Here is a 26,569-nt window from a genome sequence, read left to right on the forward strand (position 1 = left end):
TTTTGTAATACTTAATTATAGAAAAAAAAGCTTCTCATAAAAATACAATCGCCGTTCGGAGTCGGCGTAAAACTGTAGGTCCCTCCGCTTTGTGTGACAACATCAAGGCGCACAGCACAAATCGGAGGAGAAGCTCGGCCAAACACTAACATATGTGTAAGCGCCAATCTATTATATTATTATTAATTATAGTTTAGTTATATATTTATATTTAAAAAAAAGCCTTTGGATTGGTGGTATAAGTTTTTATATGTTTCCTTTACACTGACGGAAATAACGCATAGCAAAAACTGATTTTCTTTTATTATCGTTTAAAAATGTGCGTATTTAAAGATAAAAAGTGAAGCGCAAAACGCCATCCGGGAAGTGCAAAATGCTTCACTTTAATAAGGGCGTATTTTAGTTGTATATTTTCTACTATACAGTACTTTCATTGACGTTTTTAGTAAGATCAAATTTGATTTTAATATTTTTTACCCATAAGTGTAGTTTCCGAGATATTTACAATTTTTTATCGGTAATGAAGAAAAATTTAATTTTTGGATATCTCCTTCAGTTTCCGATAGAGATTGAGTAAAAAGCATCGCTAATTTTGTACAAATTTGTATCACATTTTTTCGTATGTCTTAAAAGTGGCTGCGAAATTGTTGACAAATGTAACATACGACAAAATTTTACTGCAGAAAATCGTTCGTAAACTCAAAAATAATTAACGGTAAGCAATAAAATTAAATAAGTAATTTAAGAAGTTCGTGAACTAGTCACTTTCTCCGAGACTTTGGAGAATCGCGTTTTTGAGAAACTTCATTCCAAACTTCAATCGGGATTTTCCAAAACCTGCCGAAAGTAACATACGAAAATCTTTTATCCAGGCCACGATATGTACTTATTCTGCAAGCGAAAAATTCAGTGAGATATTTAGAATTGGGCAAATAGGTCGCGTGTACAAAATTTTGCTTTAGCTAATTAACTAATAAATATAATTTTGTTTAGTGTATTCCACTTATTGCGTTCATGCACATACATATGTATATGTGTGTGTATTTAAAAATTGCATGATTTAGGTCGGTTGTATGCAGAAATTTTGTTTGATAAACTGCATGCTATTGTTGTTGCAGACAACTCGCAGAGCGAGAATTCGGTGACTCTCACAGCACACTAAATTCTTTTGGGACAAACTGCTGTAAAATTAGTGTTGCCATATGAACAAAATTTAAGGTTATTATACACAAAAAATTTTTTGGAAATCAGAAGACAAGGGAGCTTCAAAGTTTAGGGCACAGTTATTTGCCTATGAAACATAATAAAAAATATAAATTTTTGCCGGATACATAAATCTGAAATTTTTTTCATTTCGCGTTGACAATGGGCATAAAAATCAAAATCAACATGCAACCCTTTGCCAAAGTCGACATAATAAGCTCAGAGAAAACTGAGCAGATGCCAAAAAAAAGTTTGTCTGCATAACACCGACCTTAAAGTGCGTTTACATATACAGATAATCTTAATTTCGTTAATCTCGTTTGTTAATCCACCCGTTTACACAGGAAAATCTCAGATTATTAGCTGTGCTTGTTATTCCACAGCTCAAGGAAAAGTTAAGTTTCTTCTCTGTGCCACTGTGATTACGTTTTTCTGCTATATTAAATATATTTTATCTTAATATTTTATCAATAAAAAAAACCATTAAAAACCTCTTTTCCTTGCATAAGACCATTTTTGATTACTTTTACATTTGACATTTCTCCTCTTCTTCACAAAAATAATCGATAAAACTAGGTTGGGCACCGAAAAGTTATCGGTTTGATCTGAATTTTTTTATAATTGCAGATTTAGAAGGAATTAATTTCGTATGGCTAATCTCTTTTTTTTAATTATAGAATAGGGAATTAACTTATGTGTAAACCTAGTATTAAATAGTCATAGTTTTGCGTTATGCTGCACTTACCTTGTCCGCCAAGTGTATTCATGGATTGAGCTCCTACACCACTGCTGGCAACATTATCGTACAATGAAGTGCTGCTGGTGGCATTTGCCATCACCTTCTGTTGTCCACCAACATCGACATCGGTTATGCGAGAGCCTACTGAGCGTGGCAAAGTGGATGAACCTGCAAAATGTGAATGAGGTGTGATGAGATTGCGATGGCGAAGTATGTTCGTATGTAAGTATGTATGTATATATGTATGTATGTGTGCTTGTATGTAGCGAAAGTGAAGGAATGAAAAGAAGGCGTTTGGCGTTTTTTGTTGTGATCGTAGTAGTGAAATGGGTAATGTAGTAATGGGGAGTCCGTCGTGGGTGATGAGTAGGGTATGTATGTATGTGTAAATGTAACCGAGATTTTATTGGATTTTAGACGGATATTGGTTTGGTGGAATCAGTGGAATGAAAGTAGAAAAATAAATAAAAGATAGGAGATAATAGTGTTATGTGGGCAGACTAATGTAGGTAGTTTTAATCTTTGTATAAATGTATTACATACATATCTATGCATGTATGTTTGTGTGTATGCAAGTATAAAATTGTTCTTACATAGAGGCATGTATATGTAAATGAGTTGTCAGCCACAAGAACAATTGATAAAATGGAAATGTGTAAGAGTGCGTACATATGTATGTGTTTGTTGCACGTCCTGTTGTAATTTCTTTAAATATGCATGTACAAGTCTCTCTACAAAGCATGAAAAAGTCCTTGCAATTTTCTTGCAGTAAGTGCTTCCGTTCATGACCAGTTATTCAATTGAAATCGCTAATAATTTGGAATTAAATTTGATTATGTGTATAAGCCTAATATATATGTATGGATATGTAACTTGCCTAATCCAAAAAGCTATTCCAATGTGTAATGCAACATTACTTCTAGCTGTTCCATCTCTTTCTTTCAAAATATTGATTTTACTTAAAAAAAAAAACTGCACTATGATTTAATATTGGGTTTAGCTCCAAGCGAGGTAAGTTCCAACTGTGCGCGCTAAGCAAGAAACTCGCAAACTAAGCTCTTTACACAAATATTCGTGAAAAAGTTTTGGGTAAATTTAGACAAAAATATGTCTGCCAACACAGATTACAATGTAGGGAAAATCTCAATCTGAAATTAGACAAAAACGCCAAAACATGTCCAGATCAGGTTATTTTCCCAAGATACTTTCATTTCTATAAAAAAAAAAAATTCAAACGTTAACAAAGAAAAAATTTAAAAACTAACATTTTGTATTGAATCCTGAATAAAGAAACAAGTTGCGAAAGGACAAATGAAAATGTGCAATAATTTTTTATATGAAATAGGAGCAGGAAATAATGTTACTCATACGCCATAGCGTACTTGTCCCTACTCGTACATACTTCTACAATGGCGTATGAGTAACATTTTCCATGTTAAAGTTTAAGTTTTTTTTTTCATTGGCAATGCAAACTTAAAATGGAAATATCTTGCGAAAATGAGATGATCTAGAAAAATGTTGTACAGATCCATAATCTATTACCCAAAATTAGGTTCTTTTTTGTGCGATTTGTCCGGAGAAATTTTTCGTGAAAATTTTTTGTTATGGCTCAGTTATGCTTGCTCAGCATTGAGATGTTTTAAGAAATTTGTTAAATTAACTTTGTGTCCAACGAAGCTGTTAGCATCTGCCATTTTTCCTGGCGTGTTTTTCACTCTCATGTGTTCTCTTCTTACTAATCAATTTGTTCGCGGAACGCATATGAACGTTTCGCTCGTGGTAACTTCGAGTAGCTTAAGTAACAAACGAGGAACGTTTCAGAAGATCAACTTCGGAACTCCCAGTGTTGTTATGTCCAGAAAACGAAAACAGGATTAGCCTTTGAAAACAATCCTATAGAAATCGTAAAGAATTCCCTTTGGCGTATGCAATTATTCGACCGCCAATATCTTTAAGTTATCGAAGAAGACTATCTACTGCTATGTTCCACATGAGCTGCGATATAACTCCCTCCAGGGGCGTACCACTGAGCAGGAACCTTTTAATTACTCATTCGCCTAATTCTGCGCCTATTCCTTGTCCAATTAGCATTAGTTCGATAAACGAGATGAGATAATCGCTGCAGCAGATACATTGTTGAAAGCACCGTCGATGTCCAGGAAAGCAGCGGGGGTGTATTCTTTGTCGCCACGATATAAATAAAGAAAATAAATCTTTTCAAAACTTAGCAACCGATAGCTTTGCAAACTTCATAAACAAGAGCCTATCTAAAACAAAAAAAAAAAAACGAAGTGAATATCCCGAATCAGCCACATAAATATAACCTAAAAATATGAACGCCTGAAAATTGTATGTTGACAGCTAAGACATTGCAGAAATTTCAACAAATTTTAAGTTATGTGGTCATTTTATAAGTTTTCAGTTTGGGGACGTGTATGAAGTTTTGTATATGTAAATATGTATGCAAGTATATGTCTAAGTATGTCCTACTTTGTGGTCGCATGCAATCAACGGTACTGGTAAAGTATTCTATTAGAGAATAGTCATTTCAACATTACATAGTTCAACTTTAAAAGTTTAGAGTAACAGTTTGTTGTAGTAGTATTAGTAAGTAGTAGCAAAAGGTGGTAGTACTTAGTTGTTGTTGATCCTCACCTCGTACTCTGGGATCGGTCCGGAGACGGGCATACTGTTCGGCCGACATGCAGGTGCATTGCGGTTCGCTCCGTACGCGCGACGGCGATGCCGGTGTGCTCAACGGCTTTCGCTTGGCCTTGATTTTTCCCTTGCCGGGCGGATCCAATTTCAGCGAGTAACTCGACGAGGCCTTTCGTGAAAATTTGAAAGAAGGCGACTGTAAAACGTCGCACTATCATTAGGTTAGTTGGTTGGGATTTACAAGGTTCTGTGTGTGCGGTTTGTTTATTTTTTATCATTTAAACTTTTTTCTTTTTGAATTTTAGTTTTATGTTTATAAGTTTTAAATTTTTATTTTATTTTTTCTTATTAATGTTTTCTAAGGTACTACTTGGATATTTCAGATTTCATTTTGCACAACTGCCAGCGCATTGTTTCTCCAGTTTGGATTTTGCGATTTGCTTTGAAAAACCGTTTTTTTTTAATTTAAATTTCGAGAGCGTTTAAGTTATTTAAATATCTTTGGAAATGGATTTTGTTTGTTTGTTGTGTAGAAAGTGTGCGCTCTTCGTTTATTTTCCAAAATTTGAAATGCGCAGCGTTTGATCTTTTAGCTGAAATTCCTTGTGCTTATTTCAATTACAACATTTATGTATATTAAAAGTAAATATATGCAATTTAAATATTCTTGAGGAAAATAAATCATTGAGAGAGTTAAGGCGAAAACACAATCTGGACACTTTTGCATTGCAATTGAAAGAGTATAAAAATACAGTGCAAGAGAAAGGTTTTGTACAACAAGATCGTGGAAGAGCGACAAATACGGAAAATGGAATAAACAAAGTTAAAATTGAGAAAGTTAGGTAGGTCTACAAGCCGCTCACTTAACAAAAAAAATATATATATATAACATTTATTGCTTTCGTTGGTATTTTGTATTTTATAAATATTTTTTCTTTGCATTGAATTTATTTTAATTTAGCTTTTGTTATCTTCTTTGATTTCATAGTCATTTCTTTGAGTAATGGAAGCGCCTGATATTTTGGTTTTTGAGTATAAAACTGTCAGTGTTTATATGCATTAATACGTTCTTATATTTTATGTGTGCGTGTGATTTTTCATTTACCACATGACAGTTAGTGTGCGAGTTTGTTTAATAGAGGGATCTAAATCTATGTATATAATTTAGTTTAAGTGTTAGAACAAAATATGTACAATTTAGTTTAACTGTTAGAACAATATATGCGCGAATCCATGGGCCAAATAAAGTAAACGTTTTTCTCTCTGGCGTAGGGATTTTTTAAACGGAATTTTAAAATTGAAAAATACGATTATGTAGAAAAACACTATTGATATCTAATTACAGATAAAGTTCTGTAGAAATATTGCTGACTAAATTTTTTGATACCTAAGGGCGTTAGGTATTGAATATGTCCTTTTAAAATTTTATCCTTGAATATTTTCTAAAATTTGCAATAATTATTATTTATTTGTTTAATATTATGTAAGGGACTAATATACACTAGACCACTTCATGAAATTTAGTCTTTTAAATTTAATTACATAAAAGGGCATATTCAATACCTAATCGTCCTTGTGAACCAAAAAATTTATTTATTTTTAATGATAGAAAAATTTCTCTTTCAATTGGTACACATATTGTTATTCTACATTGTACTAAATTTTTTAAATAATTTTTGGAATTAACCCTTTAAGGACCATAAGCCTATAATAAGTAATTCATGATTTAATTGTAACATGAGATTAGCCGAGGTATAAGTAAAATAATTTTGATCCTAAAAAATCTCTTTAATCTCAACTAAAAACATTTTTTTTAATTTTTTATACCATACAAATTTTCATTAATCTCTACAACAATTTTTGTGAATTTTTTTTTCTTGGGTTTTTAAGCCACTTTTGTTTTTTTTTTTAGTATTCCCAAACATTGTTTTCCCCAAAGAAATCAGCACAAGGGTATATTTTTACAATTCTGGAAAAAAATTTTTTAACTGCATTATCCGTAAAAACTTAGTACCCTACTTTTAATACTAAACAAATGTTATTCTTGAGATGTTTATTTACAAAAATATGTAATATTTTCGAAAACATTACTTTTACTGCGAACATTTTTTATTTTCGTAAAAATCGGTTTATTAATTATATTTTTTTATAAAATTTGTGTTTCTCCAAAAATGATTCTTAAATAACTATTATTTTTTAATATTTTCCTAATATTGATAAAAAAACCTAAAATTTTTAAAAACTCTTTGAAAACAAGAGAATCCACTAAAATCTTATAAATAGTGGAATAATATTTTGGAGAAATATGTTTCGCTTAGCCCTGAAAGGGTTAATCATATCTTCCAAACTACAAAGTCCCTTTAAAAAAATCCTGGCGTCAGAGAGAGAGAGAGAAAGTTAAAACGCAGTTTTACCATATTTGGCCTACAGTATCGTGAGTATATTGATTGCTGCATGTTTTTCGATTTTTTGAAAGTGAAACTATATTTTATAACCCGGTATCGGAAAAAAAATTAACTGTTTTTTTTATTATCTTTCTGCCCAATACTCTATTGTTGACATATCTGAATTAGTCTAGCGCACTCTTCGTAGAATACTCTAGCATTATTTCACTAACTATTTGATGTCTAATTCAAAATAAATTCGTAAATGTGCATTTGTGTTTTTAAATACTTATACTTAGATCTGATGTATGTTAGCAAGTATTTATAGAGAAGAAATGTGATAAACTTATCTACATAGTTCTCGTAAATTTAATACATTATAATACTTCAAGTTTTTACCTATGTACCTATTTGGTAGTTTCAAAGTACTCAATATTTCAAATAATATCTCGTTGCAGAGAAACGCTTGTTTTTGATTGAAACCCCAATTTTCGTAGGTCGTTAAAATTCGTTTTTATAAATTTTTTTTAAGATTTATATAGAGAAACCCGATACTGCAAGTTATCTAGTTTAGTAAGCGAAACATTTAAGAAGCAACAAAGCATATTTATTATAGACCTTTAGACGCATATTAGATTTCCAGTTTAAATATACTCATATTTTCGCGTTACGTTAGTTTATCATTGCCATTTAAAAAAGGAGAACAACGGTAATGTCGCAAATGTAACCGGAAAGAATTTTACATACTGCAATTTGCCTCGAGTTAGACGGTGAAATAATTATTTGGAATCAAAGTTAAGTTAGTAATACTTACAACAGAAGATGTAACCTATTCAGCAGAAGCCTTTCAGCATGAATATGGTAGGAAGTTGCTGTTGATTCAATGGCACGCTCATATGGCTCTTGCAAAATACGAGGAAAATATGAGAAGTCAGTGACTTTTTGAATTTCCCGCCCAGTAACTTTAAATGCCATACAGCTCCCGTAAACTGCCATCGATTGCATTCAGTTTGTACTTGACAGCCATTGAAAGCAGGCAACGGCATGAATTTTAATACAAATAGAAAAAAAAACCATTACCGAAACCAAGGAAAGGCCAGAAATCATCGATAAAATCCATGGAAGGAGACTTTGGCGATGTTCAGTCGCAATATGAAACATGGATGCACTACAACACACCAGAGACCAAGGAACAATCAGGAAGTGTATCAAAGAAAGCCAAAGTCATTAAGGTCATGGCCATTGTTTTTGATGTCATTCACATCGATGACCTTGAAAAAGGCAAAATTGTCACTGGCGAGTATTGTTGAGAAATTTTGACATTTGGACAAAAAAAAGTGCTGTTCCATCAAAACAATACCCGTGTGAAGTGATCATAGAAAAAATCCATCAATTGGGCTACGAACTCCACGAACTCTACACCATATTTACTAGATTTAGTCCCCAGTGACTATTTCCTGCTTTAAAACCCAAAGAAATAGCTCGGCGATAAGAAATTTGGATCGAAGAAGGAGGTTATCAATGAAACGAATGTTCGTATGTATCGGGCTTGAAGGAGGCTGTTTTAGAAATAAAACGTTTTTCTGCGGAAAAATATATATCTTATTCAAAAAGACACTGACTTTTCAAATCGCCTTCGTATCTAATAGAAATTATATATATATCAACCGCCGAAAGTGATTTAACCAAGTGTATTATTTCCAAAAAATGTTCCAAGGTCACAACTCAACCACTTGCAGGTGTGCCTACTAGTTGTTTTTTATACATTTATATACATATTTATTTGTTGAATTTTCTTATTATAACCTCATACATATTAAGCCTAAAAACAACTTTTAAAATTGTAACTGGCGGCCAAGAGCTAAAAGGTAAGAATAAATAATTACCAGAGCTCAGGCTCGATCTCAGTTCGGCGCAACATCAACAAAAACGGATATAAAAATCCATCTAACACTTAACTGTCATCAGTGATTTTAATGCTGACCTTTTATAATACTTGACAGTCGAATTTACTATTAAACTGCAAAGTTAGAATTAACATCAGTGATAACAGGTATGTTCCAGATTGGTTCTAACATCACAAAGTAGTTTTTTGTGAAAATTGCAGATGGAGGGAATTGAATATAAACCCTCGGTATGCTATAAAAGAAGGGACTATTCTTCTAGAAGGTCGGCCAAATATTTGGCAAATGTGTGAGCGCCAAAACACATATACATACATATCTTCTACTTAGCAAATAACAATTCGGTGGGGAAATGGTAAAATCTTCGTCGATATCCAAGTTCTTTTGAAAGCAATGCTCTAACGATAGAAATAAGGCAACCAAAGTAAAAACTTATGCAGATACAGCTCTTATCCGCATGATAACACTATGCTGCTGTATCGATGCACAACCGATGGCAAATGTCAGCGAGTTCTCACTACAAAAGCTGTATCCATGACAAATAGGAGAAATCAATTTACCACTTTCTTAAATCGAAGCGACTCAAACACTTGATCACACCAGTTTGGTAGAGATGGCAAAGGTGGCAGTCTTCGACCTCTTTAACTTAATTCATGCCTTGACATTTCGGTTTTGACCGTCACTTTTTTCACTTTTCACTTACTATGCCTGATTTTTTTTTTTTTTTTTTGATTTTTCGACAGTAGACAATGGCGAAAAAATTCATTTTTTCCGACCGGAATTGCAAAATCTATTATATTTTAAGACTTCCGCCAAAATATTTTGGAAAAATATTAACGTCATTACTTTGATGCCGCTGATACAAATTTCAAACATTTGTATGTAGAACTTCCAGGCTTAATAATACCGTCCATCTGGTTCCGTTTGTAGGGATGCCTGGAAAAATTTTCACGTAGGACAAAAACGCTCATCAGAAAAAATATATTTATCATATTAAGAAAATGTTATATTTCTCAATTTGACAGGAAATATTTTTAATTGATTTAAAACTATTAACAATTACCGCATCGATGCTACAAGCACGGTTACCAATTTTGAGAAAAGCGGTGTGATGACGCCCATTTTTTTATTATGGTTATTTCAAAAATGAAATCGCTTTTTTTGTCCCGGTTACTTATTTTTCAAAATCCGAATTTTTAGTACCGGTTACCGGTTACAGTCAGGAAACAACCGCCAAAAGACGAAGTTCGGACACTTGCGCATAATTTAGTGAGGTAGCAAAAGAAATTCACTTGTATTTACATACTTCCTGCTGTTGACATATGCTATAGGAATAATTCAATTTATCAATTTTTACGTTTGTCCTCTTGATGATTGGTGATCGCTTGGTGTTTCCAAGGTTACCAGATAATGACGACCCTCTAGAGACCATGCAACTCATCAAGTTAACTTTTCACTATTATAATATTTCCATTTTATTATATCACTTAATTAAATGTATGGGCACTGAAAATTTTAAGAAACTTCTTAATCAAGGAAACAAATACTTTCTTTACGAATTACCGATTTTGAATGATTTATTACGAATAAACCAAAAGAATATTTGTTAAATTCGTTTTTGCTCTTTAAATATTTAAAAATTGGTAACGGGTACTAAAAATTCGTACTTTCCTAAATTGTGAATCGGTACAAAAAAGCGACTTCAATTTAGATTTTTTGGAAAAGATTTTCTTTTTTTTTTGCTTTTCCCAATCGGTCCAACTCACATAATTCTAAATACGAGGCAAGAATTGAGAGAGCTTTGATTAGTATGAATTCAGCTTTAGTAAGATTATAGAGAACTCGATCAGATCATAGCGTAGAATACATTTTATCCGGCTGCGCACATGTTGCCCAACATTATAAGCTACATACGAGTAGAAGTGCTTTATTATGTCCAGTTCTCGTTCTATATTTGCATATGTTTATATGAGCATATTCGAAGACGGTTAATTGCATAAATATTACACATTCCATTTAACAATCTACTTAAGTATATTAGTATGTGCCAATTGATATTCTATAGATTCCTTCCCTAAATAGGGCAGCATCCTTTTTTTTGGAGCATTATTTTCAAAAATGTATGATCATTTACGTTAGGTACCAATTCTCTCTTATCCGTATGTTTCACGGCTTTTTGTATGCTTCTAGCTTACGATAATTATTTGTTGCTGTCATACCTCAATGTGTGTAATCTAAAAATATATGCATTTATGTATGCGTAACTTTTATTCTAAAATTCTGTTACAAAAATATATTCGTATTTACTTATTTCATCTTGTGTTAACTATGCTTTCGATCCTGACGAGTGCGGAACATTCTCAATCAAATTTTCACTTTCATATTTGTAGGAGTGTCTTGTTTTTCTTTCTTTCTTTCTAATCTAGCATATTAACTATGTATGTATGTTTGTATTATGCTTGTTGTACATAGTAACTGTTACCTAGTTTAATCTACGCCTTTCAGCTTGAGACCATTTCTAATTGTGTGCTCAAATATATTTTATGCCATGTTCCGTTTAACTAATTCAAGCCGATCAAGCTCACTCGCTTTGATAGCAAATTTCTGGCAAAATCAAAAATCGATTACGATTATTCACAAACCGCAGTATTCTGCGCGCATACATATACAAATACAGTGTTACCACTTTGTGAGTAATTCCTCAAAACGTGAGGAATTTCGGGTGCGCTTGAATATTTTTTGAACATTTTTATTTTGAGGAATTTTTGAGGAAATTCCTCTCGATATATTTCCAAATTACAAATGTAACCATGTTTTACTCAAGAGAGTTATTAAATCGCTCTGCAAATCTTTGAACAAAAGGCTTTCCGAAGTTTAATAAAGCGAAAAGCGAAATACACTACACAAGCGGCTTGTCAAACATTCTTCAAACCTACTTTTCCCATTTCGCCATACACCATGCAAACATGACTCGTTTCAGCAAAGAATTTTAGTTTTCTTCCCGTTCACAATGTACAGGGGTTTGATTTTCTTAAAATTTTTCTCTCTGGCGTCCTCATTCGGAAAAATTCCATTGCGAATGAGGCGATTTTATCATACACAACGTAAGCGGTTCGATCAAACGTCAACATGGCGGCCAGAAAATCAAAAAAAAATTGATTTTTGTTCACATTTCCCTCAAACGGCTTGTCAAACCTTCAAACACCCCCATACACAATATAAATAGCTTCAAGGAAAGGGATATCTCGATTGGTTTGTCAAGCCGCTTATGCGGTGTTTTTCGCTCTTAAGCACATCTGCATTCGCTGCTAAATATTCAAAATGTTGTCGATCATTTTCTTCTTTCCGTCGTTATATTTTCAACTTTTCAATTCAAAAAAAATTATATCTGCATTGCTAACATAGCCCTCTTCTAATGCTTCAGTAGAACGTACATTTAGTAGTTTAAAAATGTGTATGACTGACTTGAGGACCAGACTGAGCACTGATATAGTTGCAACAATATTATATACAAACCAAGGTATAAAAAACTACGTTGATATTTTGTTTGAACCGCAAGAACAAATGTACCAATTGAATTGCAGAATGTAATTAATTTTTAACTTAGTACTTGTAAATAATATGCAGTACACAATCCTCATATCTGTAATAAGAAAACTTTAAGTAGTTTGTTCAGATTTTGAGGATTTTTCATTTGTTTTTGAGGAATTTGGTAATTTTTTTGTGGCAACACTGTACAAATATATGTAAGTATGTAATCGAATATTTTTGGTTTCTGTTTTGATGTGTTGGTGTTGACTTCATTGTTTGGTGTTATTGAATTATTAATTTTCTATTGATAATAAGCTGGTTGAAGAAATATTTTTAATTGTTTATATTTATATTGTTAACTGTTTATTTTGTTTATTAGTTAGTTGTTTAGTTTTATTTTCTTTTTTTAGATTTAACAAAACCGCCAGTGGAGTTTTTTTTATTCAAAAAAGCGGAAGGGATTTATTGCGGGACTCGTAATTGTGTGTGAGAGAGCACACGTTGAGGGAATCGAGCGACTGGCTTGCAACAACAGCCGAATCTCAGGAATCGTCATCGGGCATGGGATGTATAGGATAGGAGAGGGTGTTATAGTACAGGATGCGTGCGATTGTTTTAAATCGTTTTGCATTTTTCTTTTTCATTTCATTTTGCAGTGACGACGTATGCGATTTCGTTAAAGAATTCAAGTACAAATAGTTGGAAATAATTGAGTGATAAAAATTCCGACGCGTTACCGTAAAATGCAATCGATTATTTAGTTGTGTTTCAGTTATAATTATAATAAGTGAGAAATATATTTTAGTAGAAGAATTCGAATTTATATAATTTTTTTTAAAAATTCAATGGTTAATTAGCATAAATAGATATAAGTTTATATATAGAAAATTACATAGAGTGAGTGGAAGAGTCAGTGAGAAGATGTGTGAAACGAATTTGGGTAAAGTATGTTGAGTGATTTTTAGCGGAAAATGCCAAGATGATCATAAATGAGGGTTAACAATTTTTCGAAAATGATGAAAGGAGAAGAGAAAAAGAATGAAAGAATACAATATAAATATAAATAATTTAGTGTTTATTCGATTTTGAAAAAAATATTATGTTTTTTTTTCAACAAAATTCTTTTATTTACATACATTTACAAACACATGATATTGTCGATCGACTTAAACATAAAGATAATAAAAAAGTGATTTTCATAATATCTAATTAATTTTACAACGCGTACAGATGACGGAATAATACTTTACTAATTGGCAATTATGAAGATGATGAAATGAGTGTTTTTGCAAAACATTGAGTGAAAGGGACTAAGCTATAATACAAATCGAGTTAAGGAAAAAATCGTCGTCGGTGATACTGCCAAACGGTCTATGTCTATTAGTACTCTTGACACGCAGATGGTCACTTACTGGCACCGAAATGCATCTGAACATCGTTACACCCAAATAAACGAATGACAAAGGCTGATGAAGACGAACGATTGCCAGAAGAGATCAGATACAGATAACAAATCAATTAAGCACCAGAGGTAATAAATGACATAGAACGTTTTGCAGTGTCACCGACGATATGTAGGTTACATTTTTTAGGAAGTAACTTTTATTAAGAAAATTCTAGGAAAGGGAACGAAAGACAGATTTTCAGCGAGGGTGGTGATTGAAAAAAGTGTAAGGTGAATCAGAAGAGAGCGGCTGCCAAGAGAAAGTTGAAGACCTTTGTACAAAACATCAATATGCAAAGTCACCTCTACAAAATACATATGTAGATATGTCCTGTTAATTATTTTAAGATTGAGTGCATAGTACACACATAAAAGAAAGAATATTTATTAAAAGAACGAACGATCTTAAGTTTACTTTCGGCATTTAAGAATTTTCTCAAAAAAATTTTTTTTTAATTTACTTCTTGTTACTTTAACCATTTGTTATCTTGAAAACTCCTACCTACTCCTAACCAAATCAATGAAGTGACATTGAATTGGAGACACAACATCTGATAAATCTGCTAGTTAAAATTTACAACTCCAGTGTTACGTATATAAGCTAATCTCACGAGCTATTATATTTTTCGACAAAAAACGTTTTTTTTTTTTTTACGAAAATGGTGGCACATTTATCTTATAAAATGCATTATCTTCAGTTTTGAAGTCTCTTAAGTTGTTAAAATTTAAAAAAAATCGGTTAATTTCAAAAATTACAAAATACTACGGCAGATATTAGAAGCGCTGCCATTTCTTTTAATTTGGTGGCACACTCTTCACAGTTCACAAATATGTTGTATTTGATGCCAAATTCCATTGCTTCTAATATGAACATTCTATTTGAAAACTTCCCAAAGCTATTAAAAAAAAAAAAGAAAAACAATTATGATTTTTTCGAGTTGGAATGAAAAAAATGGGTGATTTCGGTGTTATTTTGCCTAAATAAACGTTTTAAGGCTAACATTTTTAAAATAATTGATTTATTTTTAACGTACTTGTTTCTATTCTGGACCGCCATTGATTGAAATTTATGCAAGGAGAATGCTTTAGCGGTCTTTTTCGGGCAAAAGACGGAAGTGAAACTAAAACAAATAACTCTGAGATTTGCTCATATGTATGTATTTATATATATCGTCTCTTGGCGCGCAATAGCTCGTATCCGCCAAATGAAATACCACGCTTTATTTCATATTTCAATTATATTATAAGCTTATATTCACTAAGTTCAGTTCACAAGTTTTAAAGAAAATAAATTTTTCTTTTTGCCCCTTTGTGAAATTTTCGGACTATCTCGGTGTTGAATTTGGCGTATGCGAGCTATTTATTGCACGCCAAGCGATGCATGTAATCCCTACTTGGCCACCTGCTGAGAAGTTAAGATGAAAAGTGCTATTTGTGATTAACTAAACGTGTGTGAAATCAATAGACGTAAGAATAAACATGCTAGATCTAGGTAATCAACAAAGGATACATGAAAATGTGGTACAAGAAAATTAAGCACAAAGAATGAGTCAGATTCATTGATACTAAACCGCAATGACACAGTTCCTTTATTTTTTTTTGGGTTATTTGTTAGTGAAGGAACACTTAGCCGGGTGAAAACAATTAGGAATGATTGAAAAATCCACAATTACTCGGAAACATAAATTTAAAACCATAGGTAATTAGGTAAAGACAAGATACATGGAGTTATACTAACGTATTTCTTTACAATGTAAGACACCTGAAAATGTCAAAAAAAAACGGTATTGTGATTAATCGATTAAGACGAAGCTCTACATGACTAAATAAGATACATGTTATGAATGGCTTTTAATACGAATGCCTATAATTAATCTGCCAAAAATTAAAGATTTTATTATAAATATTAAAATGACGTTTTTGAAATACTGTGGAAGCAGCTGAAATAGATTTTTTCGCACTAAAAGTAGTGGCGATAGGGTTTTACACATTAACATATCAGTCAGTTAATGATAACTGGCAAATAGGCCATCTCTGGAGATGAAGTTCTAAAAACTATTTTTAGTAAATAAATCAGTTCATTCATGTTTGAGATATCGGCGCAAACAAAATTGTTTGGCAGTTTCAAAAACCTGTGCTCAAAGACTCAGATTTGAATAAAAAAAAAAAACACAATTTAGAAAAATTGCAGAAAAGCGCGCCAGATCTTCATCTTGTGATGAAAATAAGATCCACGAGGATCTTTTCACAGCGCCACAAAACGTGCTGGAAAGACGAGGAACCCTGTTTTTTGGGATACGTTACACTTAGCCTAATCTTAGTAGGTCAAATAGCATCATTTCTGGGACTGATTATAGAAAATTGCAACAAGGGGATAAGGAAGTGTAAAGTCCGGCGAAATAATATTTAGTTTAATATTTTTTTCAGGTAGTGATTTCACTACAGAAAAAATTATACACGTATTCGTTTGGGCGACGGCCAAAGTATATACATAAATCATGCCGAAGATCATCTTGAAATCCAATAAGACCATTCTTAGCGGAAAATAATGTTTTTTTGTCTTTGGTAGTCTAATTGCCGTTTTCGCAAGTAACATTAAGTCAGGATTTATTTTAAAGGACTTTGTAATTTCAAAAATATGATTAATTTCAAAACTTATTTAAAAAATTCAATGCAATGTATAATAAAAATATGGGTACCAAATGAAAGAGGAAATTTCTTTAGAATTTAAAAAAATTAAAATTTTTTGGATTTACAAGGACGAATAGATAACTTTTTAAGCTGATAAAGTTAGAAGGATGCAATTCGAGGGTATTATCGAGTTTATATAAGTCCTTAACATATAATTATTTTAAAAACCAATATTGCGAAATTTCAAGGACACAGTTTTAAAAGAACATTTTCAATATTTACCAGCCCTTCTGCACTTTAAACTTGAATATGTTTAAATGCTACAGGATTTCCCCATTAATTTTATACCCATACTTCTTCTCTAAACACATTTCACTGCATTTTTTAAATCATTTTTGCACTACTGACGTCAGAGTGAAAAACTAAAAACGCAATTTTACTATATTTGGCTCATGGTTTCGCGAATATATTGATTTTTGATCGTACAATTTACTATCGCACGGTTTTATATGTATTAGCTAATTAATAATATAAAATTTTAATTATTGAATAAAAAAAAATTAATATAGCCAATACTGGTCAAGAAACGGAGTTTCTATTATTGTCATCAGTGCAAATTACAAATCCCGAAAATGTTCGGGACCTTAAAATAGCGAGGGATCCCGGGACCCCGGGATAGACATTCCTAGTACTTTTCCATCACTGGTTATTAGATCAGCCATGTGCGAATGAATGGGATTTGAGATTTTTTACACATTTTTAAAAAGATGGTCTATTTGCCATTTTCAGCGTCTCAAAGTTGAGTTCCACAGTATTACGTTGAACCGTGTGAATGAGTTGGCATGAATAATTCGAAATTCTTGAAACAATAAACTTTACGATTTGTGAGAATGAAAGCTTGAAGGGATAAGGCAACAACTACTATACCAATCATGATTTCAGTTAATTATAAAGCAAATAAACATATCAATACGCATGTATCTAAAATATTTCATATTCTTCAAAGAAATGACAATGATTCAATGAACAACTCAAGATTGCAAGTAACTACCGCTTATTGTTATTAATTAAATTAGTTTATTTTTGATTGGTAGTATTGAAAAATTGTTGAAGCTTGCCACTTATGAAAGGGACACTTTCAATTAAGCTCCTCAATTTCCCAATAGATTTATACTGAACAATTTATAAACTTCCAATTCACTTGCTCTCTTTTTTTACAATCAACTAAAGGTTTTGCAAATTCTTTGTTTTCATTGATTTAATTTTTAACACTAATTTTTAGCTCAATGTTTTTTGTTTTTACTTCCATTTTGTTAATTCTGCACTGAACCTTGTCGGACATACGTAAAAGCAAAGCAAACATCGACTGCATTTCGGAATTCTGCTGCCACCATTCTGCATAAACATGCAAATACATACATATATGTACCAATAATTGAATAAGTGCAGGCTCTATGTACACACACACACACGCACGTTCGTAAAACCATATGCTTATGCGAGTGGCTCAGATAATCCTGAATGCATTTGACACACAGTTCGCTTTGTTTGTAGTTGTCGGCCTTGCTAATCCGCATGAGAATACTTACACAACATTCTCGGAATTGTTTTGCATCGATTGGTGAAGTGAAATTAAGACCCCACGTATCATTGGTCATCGGATCCTTCCAGTACACAAAGCATTCTGATGCTTGGCCAATGCGAGTTCCTAAAACAAATTTAGATACAGATATGTTTTTGTTATTATTTGAAAAAGAAATATTTCATCTTAACAAGTACTGGTGCATATATTGTTTATTTATACCTACGAATTTAAAAAAATCGAAAATTAACATTCGTAATTAAAGTGGATAATCAACTACATATCGACGTCTGAGTGGAAGTTGGCCCTATCTCGGCAGCCAGTTCGAAAACGTCCTATCTCAGAAAACTTTTCAAGAACGGCCTATTTCAGAATTTGATTGAAGAACACCCTATTTCAGAATTCAGTTCGAAAACGCCCGAACTCAACATATTTCCAGTTGAGATGGTTTGGACCCAATTCTTGGCGTTCTTCAAACAAATTCTTAAATAGGGCGGCTATGCTGACCAGGCCACGTCGTACGAATGAGGATGAAGAATACCTTGCCTGAGTTGGAAAAATTAGATGGGGAGGGACTTGGTTTCCCCGGAGAAGAAGAAACGACTGACGGGTTATTTTGAAAATACGATACGAGAATTACGATAAAAATGCTTTGCGGACTTGTGTAAGAAGTCCTCAAAGTAACATCTACCATTCCGCAGGCCCTAGGATCAAGCCCAGTTGTCGATCAACATAAAAAAAAATATAAAATATAAACGTTTTTTTCTAATAGCAGTAAAACTAGGTAGTATTTAAGATAATCAATAGCAGGCTGACAGAATTATGACCCTATATATGTACATACATATATATTAAGGGTTAGGTGAATTTCATCAATAAACCTATTTTTGTCTGATAAATGGATACCGATACCAGTGTTATTTCCATGGACACTAGCTGAGCTAAAATAAAATTAGAAAAAGAGTTTAAAAAAATTTAATCAAATAAAAAAACTTTTTTACACAGAAGTTGAAAACTCCAGATGTTGGAAAATCTTAAAACTAAAAGTTTCTACATTACTTCTCCAGACCTACAAAAGAACACTACTCGATCATTTGCAAGGTTACACCATACACAATATTAATTCTGCGAAAATGATGCGAAGAAGACATACAATACTCGAAGGAGTTCAAATAATTAAGCAAGGAGCTAAAGCGTAACTATGTTCTGAAATTTAAGACTGAGATAAAATCCAAGCCCAAAGCTTTCTGAAGGTATGTAAAGTCGAAGAAATCGTGTTTAAGTATTCCCTCAGTAGTATTTTATAATGATATCCAAGCTCACACTTCTCTTGAGGCTGCAAATCTTTTTGCAGATTTCTTTAAGTCTAGTTTCGAACAGGAAGCTGTTCTAGGTGGAAACAATCTCCTGAACAACTATTCCCCAGTTAATTTTGGAACTCCCTCTTTAACCATTGAAGATGTTGAAGACAGCATTAGACAAATCAAATCGTCAGTCAACTCAAACGGCTGTTGATGGGCTATCTTCATACCTTCTTAAGTGCTGCTACGCATTCGCGTCTCATCTTTTATTAATTTTCAACAAATCTCTCGAGGTTGGTCAGTTTATTGATGCCTGGAAGGTTATTATTCGAATACATTTTAAAACAAAAATTGTACTTCTCAATTAACCGCTTTATCATTTTAAAACAAAAATTGTACTTCTCAATTAACCGCTTTATCTCTGTAAATCAGCACGGTTTCATGGCTGGTAGGTATACTGTTTCCAATCTGGCAGTTTTTTCTGAATACAGTATATGTATATACAGTATACAGTATATTCTACTCTTAAGTATTTAGATTGTAAGTAATCTATTCTATCCCTTACTTTTGTCTATAACTTAGTAGGTGGTGCCATAGATTGCCCATATTTGCTTGGACGTATCCATTTCGCCGTGCCTCAGAGATGTTTAAGAAATCACGTAACTTTCTCCTTGGAGACGGTAAGAACTCGTTATGCTTCTAATGCTCCTATATTCAGGGCTCTAAAGGAATTCAACTTGCTCTCAAATTCTTCGATTCTAAACTTTACTTACTCGGAAACCCGTTATAAATCAATACTAAATGAATTAATTACTTAGTTTGTACTTCTTATTTATAATTCGTTGTAATCTATATGAAATGTAACTCTTTCTAGATAATTATTAAATAAACTAATAAATAAATAAGTAAAATTTTCGAGTGGCTAGAATTGAATACTTCTACTCAGGAATCCCAAGCTTGAGGCCGGGTTCGAGGAATGGGTCGCTTTTTTGCCAGAATCATACATTGCTGAAAAATTGGCAATTAAGACTGATTGAAAGATGGACCATGCAGAAAGGCCTGGGTGCTGCCCCGGACAAATCCGACCTGGTTCTCTAGGCACCACGACGCTGAAATTAGGGGAGTCTGCAAAATATCTAGGCGTAGTGCTGGAAAAATATCTTAACTGGGCACAAAATATACAAGAACGCGTTAAAAAACTGCAGTAACTCTCTATAGCTGTAAGGGGGTAACTGGACGTAGCTGGGGGCTGCCCCAAACATAATGCATTGGCTCAACACGGTGGTTATTAGGCCTACTCTACTCTACGGGGTATTGGTATGGTGTCCAAGTCCCGGCAAGAAATCTACAATTGAAGCAGTTCCAAAAGTGCAGAGAACTGCGATGCTTTGCATCTGCGGGGCTCTACGCACACCCCCATCGGAGGCAATGTGCGTCTTAGTCACTATTCTGCCAATTGGCATCGTTGGAAAACAGTTAGCAGGGTGCGCCGCCCTGAGGCTGCGGAAACTATCCGGCTGGATAGACACCCATGATGGCCACACTGCAATCTTAGAGAACATAGATATACCGGCACGGATTACGCTGTACTAAGTCTAAACTTCACAAAGAGGTATAGGGTTTATTTTCCATATAGATTTTTTGTCACGAGGGGCTACTGATGATAAGGAATGACTCCAGGTCTAAACCGATGGTTCTAAACTAGAGGGCTAGGAAGGGGGGTGGCTACTCAGCTCGACTGTGGCTGGAAAAATCTTTTCGCCTACCCGACTATTGCAGCGTCTTTCAGACTGAGGTCGCTCCGATACAGGAGACGATAGAACATTTAGGTGCAGGAGAAGCAATACGCAACAATATCCCTGTCGTCTCTGACAGTGAAGCAATTAAAGCGCTTGACTCGGTCACATACAGTTCACGAACAGTAGCGGGCTGCCGCGAATCTATGATCGAGATGACTGAGCAGTACGTTCGTCACCTGGTATGGGTGCCGGGGCACCAAAACTTACCAGGCAACGATAAGGTGAACGAAATTGCAAGATAGGGCACATCAGTTCCTCGCTTGCTACCTGCAAGCTCATTCTAAGGGATTTATCTCTTGAACAAGCAAACGGCCGGTGAGGTAGTCTCACAATTTGTTAGTCCACATTTATGTGGTCAAAATGGAACAAAAAGCGGTCGAAATGTCTAGCAAAAAATAAATAAATAAAAAACTCTCTCACTCACCTGGCTGAACGAGTCGAACGTCCAATATTTTATCGACCTGACTATTGTAGGCCGTTATATGAAATACGCATTCTGGAGAATCCTGGATGCAGGTTATGTTAACAGGAACCAAATCTTCAGATACTTGCTGCCACTTAACGGTACCGGCGCCACTTGCCGAAACATGAAATACCTCAGCCCACAACCTGAATGAACTGGCGCAGATTAGCCACATTCATTGTAAATATGTGTGCGTATGTGATTATGGAGTTATTTAGCAAGATTTTTTTTTTTGTGTGTAAATAGAATATAATAACGGTTAATGATTGCAATTTGCAATATTCACAAATATTTGTACATAAAATGTGAAAACGAAGTACGAAAAGTTCGAAAGGAAAAACAGGATGATTTTGTTGTTATTGTACATTTGTTGGTTTTGTAATCGATTGATTGGCATTGGTTTTTTTGGTGGTTGAATAATTCATTAATTGAATTCATTTTTATTAATTAGCAAGTTTTGTCATGACGAAAATTTTGGTGACAGTTTTTAGTGGATTTAAATTTTTGATTTGTTGTTTTTTTTTTCGTGTGAATATTGAATTCGAGGAATAAGTTTATTACAGTTGAAACATAGTTATTTTTTTAATATTCATATTGTTGTATAGGTTTGTTTGTTGTTTGGTCGATTGGTGGTGTTGATTAGTTGGTTGGTTATGGAACGTTGGACGTTGGTAAAGAGAAGAGGAGACCACAGGAAAAATAAATCGGCGTAAAGAAAAAGAGACAAAAGAAAAATTAAACGGAAATTAATTTCGGTTTCACAATTATTTTTGTTTTTTAATTTATTTTTCAAAAGTGTTAAAAGTATAAACGAAATATAAAGCTTAGAAACCGTTTCTATTCTTTCCACATTTGTTTACACATTTGCCAATTTGTTTTGCATAGCTTACCTTAATAAATGCCCGTCACGCCGACGTGATGTCTGCCATGGAGAGTCCTCGTAGCGATACGCCTTGCGCATCAATGGCGCACAGGAGCAGCTCAACTTGTTACCCATGGCGCAGCTCGCACAACCACCCTGACCTCCTGCAGCTGAAATAAGAAATTTCAGTAAATATTTGCATGCTCGCAGTTATAACAGAAATATTTATCCGATGCATAAAAGTGCACTTTTTGTGTTGGCCGCTAGAAAAGCAGAATTAGTCTGGAGCTAAGTAAGTCCATGTTTTTTTTTGTTTTTTTTTTCTTAAAAGAGAAAAGGATTGTTCTCATTGAGGCGTAGCTTATTTATTCTGCCATACGATTCTCCAGAAATTAACCGTATGGGGAAATTTGGTTTTAAATATGTATTTTAAAATACAACCCAGTTTAAGTTAATAGTACATGGCCAATGGATGAAATAAATTTTAATAACCGAACATTCGTTATTTTTAATATTTTTGTACTAAACCGGTACTGAACGAGTATAGACTAAAAAATGGGCCACTAATAAAAGGCCTCCTTAAAATATGGTCTAAAACAATTTAGCTCCGATTAGGTATTTTGTAAAATTTTCTTTCATGTCCGCTCATTTAAAGAATGAATATTTCTGTGTTATTACTTACAGCATTTTTATTTTCTTTCATATAATTACCTTTACCAGAGGCACCCCGATGTCACCACATTCCGCTTACATCTGCTTGAGAAAGCGCTTGACCGCGATTTAAGGACTGCGAACGTTGGTTGTGACGATGAGCGTGATAACGACTACCGCGCTGCAAAGACAAAAGTTTTTTTTTTTTTTAATTTATACAATATGTTTACTGTGTATGTTTTATTTAGATCTATAGAATATTTTCTTGTAAATGTCTAAAAGATGCACTTAATTTTTATTTTTTTTTACAGATGGCAATTTTTTTATAAGTGTGTATTCCATTTTTAACATAAATCTTTTGTTTGACTTGACATAATATTTTAACTTTTTATTTGACTTACCAATTAAATTTAATTAGTCTTTTAAACAGGTGGCAACCCTCTTTAAAAATATTTTCTAAACAAAGCGTTCTTATAGCTCTTTGGATTGACATCCATAGAAGTACTTGCTTCGTCGAATCGACGAGCTGACTACGCGTGTGTTGCTTACGTATACAAAAATATTAAGGTACTGCCAGGGTTAAAGAATATTTTCTAAATTAATCTTTGAACCCCTTTCGTTTAACACCCACAATGTTGTGATACTTTATTTCCGTTATGAATTAATTGACATTTACTTTTCAAAGAGGTGACAACCTTCTTAAAAATATTTTCAGAATATATCGTTTTGGGCTCCCTTTTCGGTTTTCATCTACACTGTTGTAATATTTTTTTTTTAACTTATTAATTAATTAATTTTAGCTTTCAAAATGGTGGTAACTGCCTTCACAAAATATCATATATGTTAATCCAAGTTATAACCTATTTGTGTGCAAAATTTCGTTAAAATATACATACTCGGTCACACACATTCACATTTAGGTATCCTACCGTCACGAGTGTGAGATTTATACACTAAAAATGTACTTTCTTTTTTAAATTTAGGCATAAAGTTCTCAACAATTCTACATTTTAATAAAGCTACACCTAATTAGCTATTATATGAGTTATTACCAATTACGAAAAATTTTCCAACTTACTTTTATATGGGAAAAAATCTGAGTTATTTCTTCTCTCTGTGACAAAAAAAAGAGCCTACTTTTTGGAGCAGATATATTTTCCGTATACTCTGTGAATTTATTTCACTTTTCTCTATGAACTTGATGTCTTGAAATAAAAAAAAGGACCACACACACTAACAAAGTAAAAACTTGTACAGAAATTATTGCTTTACTATAAAAAAAAAAATACGGAACTCCTCTGTCACGGGTGGGACAACGTTTGTTACTGGTGGGGCACGTACGAACTTTTGTATGAAAAGGAGCTTTTAGTGTGGTCCATATTGAAGATTATTTATTATAAAATATAAGAAGACTAGTAGTAGTAGAGCTTCTATTCACTCACTTTTTATCTTGGGATAGTGCATTTTATATGGAAGAAAGTTCCTAGAACCGTCAGCAAAAAAATAATAATAATAAAAATCAACGCGATCTCCTATTGTCTTGAAATTTTCGCTTTTATCTACTTAAATTTAATGGGCTAAAAAACTGCATACCTAGAATTTTTCTAAAAGTTCCGAATAAAAAATGAAAAATTTTGCGTGTAATTGTTAAAGTTTTTCCAATTTGTATACTTTTTTACAAAGTTTGAAATGTGGATTTATGTGGTACTGGTTATGTAATGTGCTAGACTTTTATGAAAAAAAAACTCTATAAACATTAAACGAGCAAAAGAAAAAACCCAAAACTGGTCGAAATGTCACTTAAGGCGCGTCCTACCTCCTCCCCTGCGTCCGCCTCAACAAATGGGTGGGACATGCTTCACTGTTGAATTATTGTTATCTAACTATGTATGTGGAAACAATAATGCAATTGTGGTAAATATTTGCAATGAATTTTTAACATTAGGGGTATTCTCTAAGTCTTACAAAGCCCTTGCACGGATTGCACGGTTTGCAAAGCTGTCCGATACGAAAACCGGTTTTTACCGTGCAATCTGTGCACCGTGCAATGGCTTTGCAAGACTCAGAGAATACCCCTATTATGTAACGAAAACGAAACATAACCTCAACTCCTGTAATTAAAAATTGAACGTGAAAAATATTGCCGAAATTTCAAGAGATCGAATTTGGGCACTTTCTTCTCTAGAAATATATACGTTGAAATTGGCTTCAACCGATGTAGAATCAATCAATTCGAAGTATTATTTTTCACTTTATCGTTTAATACTTAACTAAAATTAAAAAAAAATCACGTGTAAACACAACGGTTTTGAGAATTTGTCCAAAAATGTTTTACAAATGGAAAATTTCAATTAAAAAATGGTTCATTCGGCCCATTTGCGCAAAGTTGTGGGCATTAAAAAAGGAAAGTTTTTTTTCAAATTCGATATCTCGAAAATGATGTTAAAGCCAAATGGTTTCTGAATTGGGCTGGAATGCCCCACATGATTTTTTTCCTTTAAATTTAAAATTTTCTCAGAAATATATCTCAGACTTTTATGTACTTTATGTACATGGTCTTCCTTCTTCATATGTTTGTATGTGCTATATGTATGTCTGTAAAAAATAGTGCGAGCAGTATTTCTTACAGCTTTCAATTTGTTTTAATGCCTTTTGTCTAAAGAAATTCGAATGAAGTAGTTCTACCATTTGTTAGCTTAAGTGCCCCATCGTTGTTATCTTTGCAATTTTTCATTGTTACCAGAATTGTTTTTTTTTTGTCTTCATTGTGGTATAAATTAATGTCTTCCTTACATGTTTGCTACTCGTTCTTCGAGGCTTTTATGCGTCTGCGTAACGTAAACTTGCATTTGTTAGTATGCAGGCAAGCAGTTAACTACATACGCATGTAAGTAAGTAGTTGCAGGAAGCCCATCATTTGAAAAGGAATTCGTAAAATATTAAAAACTGTTTGTTTAAAATTCATTAGAATATGTCAGATTCGCATTGCTTTTACTGGAAGAGGATATTTATTGAGATAACACTATTTTTAAGACTTTCATGTTAGTTATCTGAATATTTGTAAGAAGAGAGTGCAATGGGGTATAGTCGTTGCGCTGGATATGCAGTTACAGTTGCATGGCTATACTCAATCCCGACTCTTCGTCCTCGTTCGCGTACCCTGGGCAACGTGAGCAACACATGTGCAAGATGCGGTAACCAATCCGAATGGAGCTTTGGGTCACGTCAGAAAGAGAGGGAGCTTCGGTGGGGCCACTCCGACTTATTCGGTTTATGGACTCACTGAAGTCTTCAGCGTCTGTTCACCAGTAGGTGCGGCTGTAAGCGGGTGTCTGCTTGGAGCAAGCGGCTCGCTATATAAACGTGTATTTGGTTGCGAAACCATCCCCGCCCCAGCAATGGGTTGTGCGCTGGGTT

General features: G+C 33.4%; 1 protein-coding gene across 3 annotated transcripts in view; it reads right to left on the reverse strand.

Annotated features, from left to right (window-relative positions):
* The window catches only part of LOC108360751 (protein still life, isoform SIF type 1-like), a 98,496-nt gene that overhangs the window by 29,689 nt on the left and 42,238 nt on the right, over window positions 1-26,569 (reverse strand). Inside the window, exons 2-8 of one of the 3 annotated variants that reach the window (XM_017613172.1) lie at window positions 23,213-23,333; window positions 22,530-22,671; window positions 21,601-21,794; window positions 18,084-18,202; window positions 15,602-15,625; window positions 4,598-4,769; window positions 1,949-2,110 (exon numbers count right to left, since the gene is read on the reverse strand). In XM_017613172.1, the coding sequence (XP_017468661.1) occupies window positions 1,949-2,110; window positions 4,598-4,769; window positions 15,602-15,625; window positions 18,084-18,202; window positions 21,601-21,794; window positions 22,530-22,636 (778 nt within the window). In that variant the 5' untranslated portion in view covers window positions 22,637-22,671; window positions 23,213-23,333. Of the gene's footprint in view, window positions 1-1,948; window positions 2,111-4,597; window positions 4,812-15,601; window positions 15,626-18,083; window positions 18,203-21,600; window positions 21,795-22,529; window positions 22,672-23,212; window positions 23,334-26,569 lie in introns of all 3 variants that reach the window. The other 2 variants (XM_017613171.1, XM_017613170.1) reach the window with 2 other exon arrangements.

The sequence above is a fragment of the Rhagoletis zephyria genome, unplaced genomic scaffold (assembly GCF_001687245.7).
Source record: "Rhagoletis zephyria isolate East Lansing unplaced genomic scaffold, Rhagoletis_zephyria_1.1 Rzeph_scaffold_00622, whole genome shotgun sequence".
NCBI classification, from domain to species: domain Eukaryota; kingdom Metazoa; phylum Arthropoda; class Insecta; order Diptera; family Tephritidae; genus Rhagoletis; species Rhagoletis zephyria.